Raw genomic sequence first — 13,326 nt, 5'->3', positions numbered from 1 at the left:
ATAGTTCGGTGAACTCCGGGGACGGGGTAAGAAAATGCGCCCCATAGACTTTCTTCATCATGAAGTACCAAGCAGTGGCATAACTAGGAATGAGTGAATCCCATAGCAAACTTCCAGCTGGGTCCCCCTCCCGTATATATAAGTCAACCTGAATATAAACCGAGGTATCTAATTTTCTCACATATAACTGGAGAAAATTGACTCGAGTATAAACCCAGGGTGAAAAATGCAGCCGCTACACTTAAAGGACACCTGTCATCAGGTCTGTGTCACTAGTCTTGTCACTACTACCTGTTGGAGCAGCTCACAAGGATCCCATCCCAGCCTTAATCTAGTTATTTCATACATTATTCATTGTAAAATCATCTATTTTTTATCATGTAAATAAGGCTGGTCACATGGTCAGAGGCAGTGATGTCACCCCTGTTACCCCTCCCCTCTCCTCCCCCTGCTCATGTCTGTGTGTGATGTATAGTAAAGCATGGCTAGTGTGCGTGCTGCATCTGCTGACATGCTGCATCCTCCTAATATACAGGTGAGAGACACAGACATCAGCTACACATGAATCTGACATGTTCTGCTGTAACATGGCTGCCTGGAGCTGTTGTATCTCTCCTAAACACACACACATGCACACACAGGCTGCAGGGGGCGTCGCCACCAGCACCAGGAAGCACATCATTATACAGCCTCACATCATTATACAGGCTGTCAGTCATGCACTGGGGGTGTGGCTGTGCCTCCCACTCATGAATAAGGTGGACAGCTTAAATATGCTAATGCTTCAATGGACATTTCACAGGTCATTTGCATGAAGCTTTAGGACCTCATTGCTTAGGTTTACAGGCATGTAGAGGGACAATGAAGGGATAGAGGCAATGCTCTCTAATGGCAGTTTATGAAAATTTATTTAGTTTAGGGGGGTTATTTTGCATGACGGGTTCTCTTTAAATAAAATGTCCAGCAGTGGCCTCTTATTAAAAACATGTCCCCGCAGCGGCCTCTCCTCACTAGTAACATGTCCCAGCAGCGGCCTACCCTCACTAATAACATGTCCAGCAGCAGCCTCCCCTCACTAATAACATGTCCAGCAGCGGCCTCCTCACTTGTGTAACTGATGTCTGTGTCTCTCACATGTGTATAGGAGAACAGAGCATGTCAGGTACTTGTGTAGCTGATGTCTGTGTTCTCACATATATATAGGAGAAGAGAGCATGTCAGGTACTTGTACAGCTGATGTCTCTGTCTCTCACATGTGTATTGGAGAAGATAATATGTCAGGTACTTTTGTAGCTGATGTTTGTGTCTCTCACATGTATATAGGAGAAGGGAGCATGTCAGGTACTTGTGTAGCTGATGTCTTACACATGTGTATAAGAGAGTAGAGCATGTCCGGTTTTTCTGTAGGTGATGTCTGTGTCTCTCACATGTGTATAGGAGGACAGAGCATGTCAGTATCCCTCATGTGTATAGGAGAACAGAGCATGTCAGGTCTTTCTGTAGGTGATATCTGTGATTCTCACATGTATATAGGAGAACAGAGCATTCCAGGCACTGTGGCTGATGCCTGTGTCCCTCATGTGCAGGGTCGGACTGGGATACCTGCGGCCCACCAGTGAAATTGATGTTGGGGGCCCACCTACTACTACATAGAAATATTCTGGTATTACAGTCAGCAATAGGCCAGGTGATTATGTCGATCTTAATATAAAACCCCTTATCTCTAGGATTAGACAAAAAATTATGGTGTGGAATAGATTGAATCTCCCATTGGCAGCAAGAGTAGTTATTTTTAAAATGGTAATTCTGCCTCAGGCCCTATTCTTATTTCAGAACAGTCCAATGATTGTCCCTAGAAGGATATTCTCTACTTTAGACTCTCTCCTAAGACATTTTCTGTGGAATGGGAAAAATGCTCGTATTAGTTTGAATAAATTGCACGCTTCAATTGATAAGGGTGGATTAGCTCTACCAGATTTTCACAGCTATTTTATAGCTGCACAATGGCACAATTTAATAGATTATGATAGGGTATTGGTTAAACTCATGCTGGAAAAGAAATATAGATGGTTAAGCAGTTTTGATATATGGAGTTTATTAGAGACAGCGGTCTTCCTGAAGTTGGACTTTAAGGAAGGAGATTCGTTGTTTGCACTAATGCAATGGGTGTGGGACAGGGTTAAAAATCAAAAAAGGGTTAGGGGATACTTAAATGTGACACCACTATGGGGTTTTACGAAATGGAATCCGTTGCACTTGGACTCGATGAAATTTTGGTGTAATAAAGGGGTTTTGTATGTACATCAGGTATTAGACGAGGATGGTTTAAAGTCATTTGAAAATATGGTGCGAGAGTTTGATCTGGGAGTCAGGGACTGGTTTTTTTATACTCAGCTTAGGTGCGCCTTCAGTGTTTGTTTGCTAAATAGGGACTTCCTGCTAGAAGAGCATCCCTTGAGAGATATGTTCACCCCCTTGAACAGAAAGGGCTTGATGTCTAGAATATATAAATTGATGACCAAAAGTGAGATCGACCTCCCGGCAAAAGAGTGCTATGTAAAATGGCAGAAAGATATTCCGGACCTGACGGAGGAGGAGTGGGTGGACTCATTATATATGACTAGTAAGAATATTAAGAATATGTCTCATATTGTATCTCAGACCTTTATTGTACATAGAGCGCATCTATCACCAAAGCGGTTAAGTTTTCTCTGGAAAAAAAAATGAAGAGAGGTGCCCTAGATGCAACTTGTTGGACGCGGACGTTGTGCATATGTTGTGGAGGTGTCCAAAGCTGCATTGGTACTGGATTAATATTGTGAATAAACTACAGAGAGTATTTAGCTGTGATATTCCGCTAGGTGTGCAGAATTGCATTCTTGGCACGAAAATTGGTATTACAGGCGCAGCGGGTTGCATTCCGAGTGTTCTGAAAGGTTTACTGATGGCTAGACTAATAATCCTAAGACATTGGAAGGATAAGGAGGCACCCAGGGTAAAGGACTGGGAGGGAAGACTTGACACTCTATTCTATGCAGAAAAATATGAAGAATATGAAAAGGGTGTAAAAAAACCTGGAATGAGGGATAGTTGGCTTAATAGACCGAATGAGTAATAACATGATGAGGCCCAAGTAAAGAGGGTGAAAGGTCTTCTAAAATATAATCACTTGTCTTTATGTACGCTCTTGCAATGATATCTATAGGTATGGATCTGATGGTGGTCACCAGTCGCCAGGAGGGTGGGGTTGGGTGGAGGGAGGGAGAGGGGATAAAAACAAAAAAAAAAATCTCTTACTTCTCTTCGTCTTGTTTATAATAATGTGTACCTAATGCTGGACTGTGTATAAAGTTATTGTGTGAAATATGATTGTATACGTGCCCATGGTAACTTTTTTTATAATGTATAATGATTGATTAATAAAATAAAAAAAAAAATATTCTGGGATAAGGGAATTTCTAAGCATTAGCGGGCAGTGAAATGAAGGATAAGGTTTGTGTAGAGGGGCTGCAGTGGTGATGTTATCTCAGAGCATTAATGTTAGGAATATTATAAGAGTTACCCCTGGTTTCCCGGGCTTTCTGCTGGTGGCTGGGCTGTGGTAAGGGATGTTAGTGTTCGCACTGTGACCAACCTTCCAATAAGGAAATGCTGAAAACCTTTATAAGAACTAATGACATTAACCCTACTTTGGCGTCCCCCACCACAAAGAAAGGTCACATTAGCTGAGAGCCGTCTCACACTAGAAGGTTAGTCAGTGACTACAATACTGATCCAACACAGAGAGAAGTAGGATTTAGTACCTCACAGGTGACATGTCTTCTCCTTCACATCCAGAATTGTCATACAATCTGGTTGCAGAATTTTCTGGCAGATGTGTTCAGCTCTGAGAAGCAGATCCCCCTCACTGCACCCCTAAAAATACCACAGTTACTTACAGTATAATGTTACCTGGATAAAACAATGTCCGACACTGTACTTCTAAAAAATCTACATAAGAAACCCCTCTGTGCCCCAGTATATCAAAAATTACATTGTTACTCCCAAATGTATTACTATGCTACAGTCTGTGAATAAATAATACTGTACCATTAAAAAGTATGTGTGGTCCCCGCCCCTCACTTAATTACATTATATATGGTTCCCCTGTGAATTATTTAAATTAATTAATTTATCTATTTAATGTCCCTTCTATTTATTTTTCTACATTTCCCCTACTAAAAATGTGTTATATAACAATGATGCATAATCAATTATTTTATACAAAATGTACTAATACGTTTTTATACCATATCCTAATTATTATAATACATATAATCCCTACAAATTATTAATGAGCATTTACACATAATATCTGCACATTATTTAATTCTATTATTACCGTATGTACTCGAGTATAAGCCGAGACCCCTAATTTTAAAACAAAAAAAATTAGAAAAACCTATTGACTCGAGTATAAGCCAAGGGTGGGAAATGCATTGGTCACAGCCTCCCCAGTATATAGCCTGCCAGCCCCCTGTAGTTTATAGCCTGCCAACCCCCCTGTAGTTTATAGCCTGCCAGTCCCCTGTAGTATATAGCCTGTCAGCCCCCTGTAGTATATAGCCTGTCAGCCCCCCTGTAGTATATAGCCTGTCAGCCCCCCTGTAGTATATAGCCTGTCAGCCCCTCTGTAGTATATAGCCTGCCAGCCCCCCTGTAGTATATAGCCTGCCAGCCCCCCTGTAGTATATAGCCTGCCAGCCCCCTGTAGTTTATAGCCTGCAGCCCCCTGTCATGTATAGCCTGCCAGCCCCCCTGTAGTATATAGCCTGCCAGCCCCTCTATAGTATATAGCCTGCCAGCCCCCCTGTAGTATATAGCCTGCCAGCTCCTCTGTAGTATATAGCCTGCCAGCCCCCTGTAGTATACAGCCTGCCAGCCCCTCTGTAGTATACAGCCTGCCAGCCCCCCTGTAGTATATAACTTGCCAGCCCCCCTGTAGTATATAGCCTGCCAGCCCCCCTGTAGTATATAGCCTTCCAGCCCCCCTGTTGTATATAGCCTGCCAGCCCCCTGTAGTATATAGCCTGCCAGCCCCCCCATACACATTACCCCCCGTACACATTAGCACCCCCCATACACATTAGCACCCCCCATACACATTAGCACCCCCCATACACATTAGCACATATTTTAATCAACAGAAGTTTTCAATGTCTGTAACATTATCTTTGACCATGCGTATTGTCCTGCTAGTTTATACTTGTTGTTTTACTACTTCTGACTTCTATTTCTCAATAAAAGAAAATATATTGGACCAACGTATTATTATTGCATGCCGCCCACATTTTCTGTGTTGTTTTTTCATCTTATAGTCATCAATAGTTGTATAATTTATAATGAAGAGTTTAACACTACTGTGAATCGTATCTGCTTTAAGGGATTTTATAAAATTGTAATTGCTTAGTATCACAAGCAGCAGAATGGAATAACATGCGTGACCAGCTACAGTTGTTTGACTTGTGGATTACCATGAAAGTTATTGGAACTTTTCCTTATCTCAAGGACAGTAAGTGTTCATACTATTAGCTGGGTGATTCATAGTGACTCATCTCAGACAGCTGTCTAGACAGTGCATACATATGAACAGCTAGGTGTTTATTTCAGAAGTGAAATCTGATTCCTGGAAGAAGGGAATGTCATTGCTAACTGTATACAGGATGGGACTGAAGAAAAAAACATTTGTGAAAATGTCCTTGTAGCACACAGCAACCAATCAGAGATCAACTTTCATTTATTTCTTATTTATAAAGTAAAGCTCTACTGGGGTTGGTTTCTGTGAACAACAAAGACAATTGTTCTTTGACACTTTCTGAATATTTCCCCTGTAGACTAGTAGATGAGGATATATATATATGGGTAGATATATATTGTTTGGTGAAAAATATTTTCTCCTTCACACAAGCGTAATAATGCATGTCCCATGGAAAATATATTGTCATGTAGTGGAATGTATGAATGCAATCGGAATTTATGATTTTTAAAATGTGTTGACTGTTTTAGGGAAGTTTTTATCTTAAATAAAATTCATTAAGGACGCAGCCATTTCGTAGCTTAAGGCTCAGCCCGATTTTTTGGATTCTGACATCTCTTTATATGGTTATAACTTTTGAACACTGTTATTTATCAAAGTTTTGATAAGTTTTGCGTTTATTTACAAAAAAAAACAAAAAAAGAAAAACTGATGATTTTTTAAAAAAAATTTTCCATTTTCGAAATTTTAATTCATTGCGTTTTCAGGCAGATAGATTCACCACCAAATAAATTGCTGAATAACATTTCCCATATGTCTACTTTGGATTTTCATAATTTCTGAAATGTCTGGATAATTTATTTTGATGTCACGCGGCTTACAAATAGAACATCGATTTTCCGTATTTTCAGAATTGACTATTTTGGGGATAAATCCTGTTTTGAATGAAATTTTACATATTTAGCATCAAAAAACCCCTATGTATCAATCCATTTTCAAATCTGCAGCCCTCAAACTAGCAGAAACAGATTTTAGGAAGATTGTTAACCCCTTGAGATCTTCATAGTAATGTAATCAAAATGGAGGTGAAAAATAGAATGGTCAAATTGTGCCGGTTATACATTCATTTAGCCCTAAAATTTACACATTTCCAAAAGCTAAAAAGAAAAAACCCACCATACAATTTGTCCTATAATTTCTCCTGAGTGCAGAGACCTCCCACATGTGGCCGGGACTTGTTTTATGGGTTCACAGCGAGGCACAGAAGGGAAGGAGCGCCCTGCAGCTGCCAGGATTTTAGTTTCCTCATTGGCCCCTTTTGTAGGCTATAAAATTTTCGCTTTTTGGTTATTGGGGCCATGCGACGACATTTTTTTTGCGGAATGAGATGCTTTTTCCAAAGTTACCATTTTGGGGTTGGTATCCCCTACTGCTGAAAATGTAGAATTTTTTTGGGGAGGGCAGGAGTAAAAAATAATCAATTCTGTACTGGATTTTCTTTTGTTTTACTAAATTTGCCAAATAAAACCCTAATGTGGGAAAAATATATCATTTTTGCATTGCCATCTTCCTATTTTTTTTGGCTATGGAGCTGGTTGATGGCTTGTTTTTTGCAGGAGTTGTACTTTGCAACAGTATCATTCTGGAGTACATATGTTTTTTTTTTTGTGGGATTCAATAGGTAAAAATAATAATTTTTGGCTGGTTTATGACATTTTTTTTTACGGCGTTCAACGTGGGGTTCAATAATTATTTTATTCTATGGATTGTTACGGATGCGGTGATACCACATATGTGGGGTTTGTGTTATAATTTATTATTTTTTTTAGCATATGTCTCTTTATATGTTATGGGGCTTATGGGCATTTTTAATAATTTATTACTTTATTTTTTTTATTGAAAAACATTTTTTTTTTCCTTTTTTACTACTTCCACCATGGGACATGAACAAGCAATCAACTGATTGCTTGTTCATGATAATACTCTGCAATGCTCATGTATTGCAGGGTATTTGCAGTGTCAGCCTATGCACATGCATAGGCTGACACTGTGCATGAAAGATGATGTCACAGACGCCATCTTTTAGGCACTGCCTTCAGGCATCTCTGGGGTCCCGATCGGACCCCAGAGATGTCATGGCAACGATTGGCGCCCCCTGAAAATGGTTAGGGGGGGGGCCATCAATGGGGAAAGACCTCCCAGAGGCATGTTAGATGCCGCGGTCGCGCTGACCGCGGCATTTAACGGGTTAAGCTCCCACAATTGGAGCACACTCCGACCGCAGGTGTTACACTGGGGCTTTAACTATGAGGGAAGCACCCTGTGTTTCCCGATGCTGGTTCGGCTCAGATCTTGAGCTCAACCGGCATCGGCTCTGCGTCCGATATATAAAGGACGCTGAGCGCTAAGTCACCGTGCTCAGCGTCCGATATATCGGACGCTGAGCGTTAACAGGTTAAATAAGTTTGCAGGGTACGCAGTGGGGCACATTTACATACCCAGCCGCCGTAGTTCCCCGAAAGTGAATTGTCCAACGATAATGCACTGTGCCACGATTCACTAAGATAAATAAAACAATTTGACTGGAGCTCCTTTAGTGTCGTTATTATTATCTGTAGAAAAGTTCCGCAACTCCTTTCCACTTCCACTCTTTAAATTTTTTCAAGTATGTTTCCACATTAAAAGATTCTTCTGATGAGAATAGACTGCTATTCAGACAGCTCCGTTGCATTTCCTCATCCTTCATACCCACCACAAATGTTGCTGGAAAATATTTAAGCAAAGATAGTGCAGTATGTGGGCATATAAAATCCGCAATCTAGACGCCAGTCTCGCTTGTTCGCCCAACCCAGGGTTTCGCTACCACGGAAGAAGGATTTTATATGCACATTTTTACTTATGTGTGTGAGTAGTTTTACTTATGTTTGAGAGTATGTTTTTATGGAATAAATTGCAATTTGGTTGAACATACTGCACTATAGTTGCTTAAATCTTTTCCAGCAACCCGCAACATTTGTGGTGGGTTTGAAGGATGAAGGAAACGCAACAAAACTGTCTGAATAGCGGTTTATTCTCATCAGAAGAATATTTTTATGTGGAAACATACTTGAAAAAATGTAAAGAGCAGAAGTGGAAAGGAGTTGTGGAACTTTTCTACAGATAATAATAAGGACACTAAAGGAGCTCCATTCAGATTGTTTTATTTATTTGAAGTTTGTGGACATGGGGGTCGGTCTTTGACTGTGAAGTCGCTCCTAACAAGGATTTAGTGCGCAACTCAATTTTTACTATTTGCGATTCACTAAGATCGTGCGCCTGATATCCTGCATGTGTCACATCCCCACTCAAGTCTGACAGAGTTCACCATCTTTTTAATGGTGCATGTAAGTGCTTGGACTTGCGACACAATTTGAATGTTAAATCCTGCTCTCAGTCCAAATCGGTCGGATAATTCGACAGCACGCCCCTTAATTGTGTCGCATGGAAGCCAGCGCAGTTGTGCCAAAAACAATCACGTGCGACAAAATCCCAGCGCAGACGCCTACTAAAAACCTGTCCTACCCGTGCAATCCCCGAAAAAGGAGCATAGTCCAACGAACGTGAGCAACTCGACCCTTTGTAAATGAGCTCCACTATCTTTATGATAAATGAAAGTGATTTAATTGTAGCAGACCATTTAGATAAGAGTCATGTCACATCTTCTCTGCATATCTTGCATCCATCTTTGAACTTGTATTCTTTGTGATGACAGGGGATCCCCCAGCATTTGGATGAATGTGGATTTAAAAAAAAAAAAGCCAATTTACTTAATCATTCAGTGTTTCTATAGGTAAGGGAAATAAGGGAACATAAAACGTATAGGTGCAAGTTTTTACAAGCTTTTTAAAAGTTACATTTTCTTTGGTGCCTATGGGAAATTAAATTAAATCTGTGTTGTTATTGGTTGCTATGGGCTGTAAGACAGTTTCATAAATAAAAAACACAGGGATAGCCAGCTTTGTTATGTACACATTTGGAAATCATATTAAAAGGTTAAAGAGTTATTCTGGGTAATTGCAATCGATTCCCACCACTGATCAGATCAGTTGGAGCCTGACACTTGGCAATCCAACTATTTAGCTGTTCATGGCTATCTCTAAGTTGTACTGAGATCAAAGGCGAAGCACATCTATGCTGTCTGACTCGATAACCACAGCTCCCATTCTTTTGTCAGGTGTTGCCCCCACCCCCCTTTCTTCTACAAGGAGCAAGGATATACATTAATCTGAGCAGCAAATCCTACATGTTGTCTGGTGTGTTAAGAGCCAGTCTTAATATCCCTTTCACCAATGTACTGCACCCCAGATTAAGGCCTCCATTTAAGCCATCCATTTAAAGTATAGACATAATAAAATATAGAGCATGTCCTATTTTCTCCAGTATTTCATATGCATATAAGCTGCATACGGTTGTGCACTGTATGCTGCTGTATATAAATGTAGTATCCAGAGAGACCAGAACCAGTAGGAGGTGCATTCTGTCAGCCAAACAATGGTCAGCCATCCTTCAGCCAACCATCATTTACCATCCCAATGTATACAGGTACAGTACAGACATAGTGACATGTGTGCACATGCAAATGAAAAACGTCACATATATAGAGATTCACGTGGCACTGAAATATAGGACTGAAGAAATCATGCATTTGTGAGAAAGGGGCCTTAAAAAGAGTAAATCTGTTGCTGTGCTCAGATGCCAGAATTAAATCTCCGCCAGGTCGGAGCTGGTGGAGAGTTTAGGTGTAGTTCAGCTTTAGTAAATACGACTGGCCTGGGTGTTCCTATCACATACTATGGCACTCTACTTTTTTTAAAAAACATATTTTTTTTGTTGTTTTTTAGGTGGTGGTTCGAGAACTCCTTGCTCAATACACAAGACAGTATGAGGAAAGTCCAGTATTTGGTCTTCTCAGAAACTGGACTAGCTCTATTGGCGATCGGCTAAGAACAAGGTATACATGTGCTAAGGGTATTTATATAATGATACATAACAATGTATACTTAAATATGAATTGGCATGCTATCCATATATTTTGCCAATACACATTGAAAACATGTGTTTCTCGTTACTGATTGAAAGAATTTACAGTACAGAACGGTACAGAAAGTGTTTAGTTTTTAAAGTACTCTTTTAAATTTTCACTCTCTGTTTCATTGCAGCCAATTGTTAAGGGCATAAGTTCTTTATTTTTGCTCAGTAATGTACACTCTGCACTCCATTTTGACAGACAAAAAAAATAGAATTTTAGATATTTTTGCTAATTTATCAAATAAGAACATCTGAAATAATCACATGGTCATAAGTATTCAGACCTTTTGCTCAGTATTCATTAGAAGCACTGTGCTGTGCCAGTACAGACATGGGTCTTCTGGGGAAAGGTTTTTACACTTGGATTTGGGTATCCTCTCCATTCTTCCTTGAAGATCCTCTTCAGTTCCCTCAGGTTAGATGATGAACGTTGGTGGACAGATATTTTCAAGTTTCTCCAGAGATGCTCAATTAGGTTTAGGTCAGGTCTCTGGCTGGGTCAGTCAAGAAAGGTCGCAGAGTTGTTCAGAGGCTACTACTTTGTTATTTTAGATGTGTGCTTATGATCTTTGTCTTTTTGGAAGGTGAACCTTTGGCCTAGTCTGGTCCAGAGCCTCTGTACTTGGCCACGGTTATCTTTCTTTCAATTGCGAGCACTTGTCCTTTCCCTGGAGCTGAAAAACACTCCGATAGCATGATGCTGCCACCACCATGTTTCACTGCTGGGATTTTATTTGGCAGGTGATGAGCAGTGCCTGGTTTTCTCCACACATACCGCTTAGAATTAATCACCAAAAAGTTCATTCTTCATCTCATCAGACCAGAGAATCTTATTTCTTATAGTCTGGGAGTCCTTCATGTATTTTTTGTAAACTGTATGCCCCTTTCATAAGTCTTGCATTGGTTGGAGGCTTCTTTTGGCACACTCTGCCATAAAGCCCCGATTGGTTTTGAGCTGCAGTGATAGTTACCTTTCATCTCCCTACTGCATCTCTGGAGCTCAGTCACAGTGATCTTGGGGTTCTTCTTTACCTCTTTCACCAAGGCTCTTCTCCGACGATTGCTTAGTTTGGCTGGATGGACAGGTTGAGGGAGAGTTGTAATCTTCTTCCACTATGCTCTTAGGAACCTTGAGTGCTGCAGAAATTATTTTTAAACCTTGGCCAGATCTGTGCATTGTCACAATTCTGTCTCTGAGCTCATTAGGCAGTTCCTTAGCCCTCATGATTCTCATGTACTCTGACATGCACTGTGAGATCTTATAAAGACATGTGTGTCCAATCAGTTTAATTAAACACTGCTGGACTTCAATATTGAAGTGGAACCAGGTCAAGAAGGATTATAAGGAAATGGACAGCATGTGAGCTAAATTTGAGTTTACTCAGCAACGGGTCTGAATACATATGACCATGTAAAATTTCAGTTTTAATTATTTAATAACGGGTATTCCCATTTCAGCAAATAAATTTTAATGTTTGTGTAATCGAAAGTTATGCAATTTTCCAATATACTTTCTGTATTAATTCCTAATGGTTTTCTAGATCTCTGCTTTCGGTCGTTATTTACTTCCAGTGGACATAAATCATTATAGAGAGTAATCAGAGCTGTGTGTTATAAGCAGCCGTGCGCTTGTGTGACCATGGTCAGATTTCTGTCCACAGGAAGTAAACCGTGAAGCCTTCTATAGAAGGACAGCAAGCAGAGATCCAGGAAACCATAAGAAATTCATACAGAAAGTATATTGCCAAAATTGCAGAACATTTCATTAATGAGCAAAAAGAAGAATTCTTTTATTTTACCAATTGGCTGCAGTGAAACAAAGAGTAAAACATTTAAAGGGGTCTGAATCCTTTCTGTACCTTCTGTAGGTCTAAAGCTCCTCCCAACTGTACCTGAATTGCGTTTTTAAATGCAATCCAAACACTGCGTATGATCGCAGCCTGTTCACTTGTTCATTTTTTACAGATGTGCAGAACAAGTGAAAAAAAAATTGCAGCATGCACTATGTTTTTTTTCAAAGGCGGACCTCCATAGTCAATGAAGCCACCTAAAAACTGACAGCACACAGATGACATCCGTATGCAGTATGTTTATTTCTCAAATGTTGCTAGGTAACCAATTGGGCATGGCAGTAAGTAGATTAGATATCCATTTATTTTTTTGGGGACATGAAAATAATGGATGATAAACAGATGCAGACTGCACACGAATATCACATGATCAGATATTTTGCTGAAATGCAATGGGCACGGCCATCCGATGGAGCCCTAAGTGTGTGTTTGTACTTTTTTTAACTGCAATACCCATTTAATCCTGACATCTGCTTTTTTATGTCCTAAATCGGACATAACTACAATCCTACCCATATAGTTACGTTGTTACCGTTATCAATAGTAACCTTAGCATACAAACTGTTGCAGTGTGCCAAGGTGATGATATTGCAATCATAGGCCTAGGAAAAGAGTGCAGGTCTGCCATATTGAAGGAAATCTACCATCAAAATCCTTAAAGCCTAGGGTAGCCCCTCAGGCTCATTGGCATATTTTTAAAAGTTGATTTTAGAAAGAAAGAGGCCATGGATAACAAGTATAAGAAGTCATGGATCTATGAGTAAGTGTCCCTGGATTATCATGCAGGATTTTGAGTGTAGGTTTCCTTGTTATTTATTCATTTACTTTTTTGTTATTTATTTATTCATTCATTATTCATCAGCATGTTGTAAAAAGAAATAGCTAAAAGCTAAG

At 39.9% G+C, this 13,326-nt stretch overlaps 1 protein-coding gene across 1 annotated transcript in view; it reads left to right on the top strand.

Annotated features, from left to right (window-relative positions):
• Window positions 1-13,326, top strand: part of ACOXL (acyl-CoA oxidase like) — a 257,177-nt gene that overhangs the window by 146,775 nt on the left and 97,076 nt on the right. The window contains exon 14 of the mRNA XM_072141224.1: window positions 10,396-10,505. Within this exon, the coding sequence (XP_071997325.1) occupies window positions 10,396-10,505 (110 nt within the window). The remainder of the gene's footprint in view (window positions 1-10,395; window positions 10,506-13,326) is intronic.

The sequence above is a fragment of the Engystomops pustulosus genome, chromosome 3 (genome assembly GCF_040894005.1).
Source record: "Engystomops pustulosus chromosome 3, aEngPut4.maternal, whole genome shotgun sequence".
Classification (NCBI taxonomy): domain Eukaryota; kingdom Metazoa; phylum Chordata; class Amphibia; order Anura; family Leptodactylidae; genus Engystomops; species Engystomops pustulosus.
This window is presented reverse-complemented; position numbering and strand designations above follow the sequence as displayed.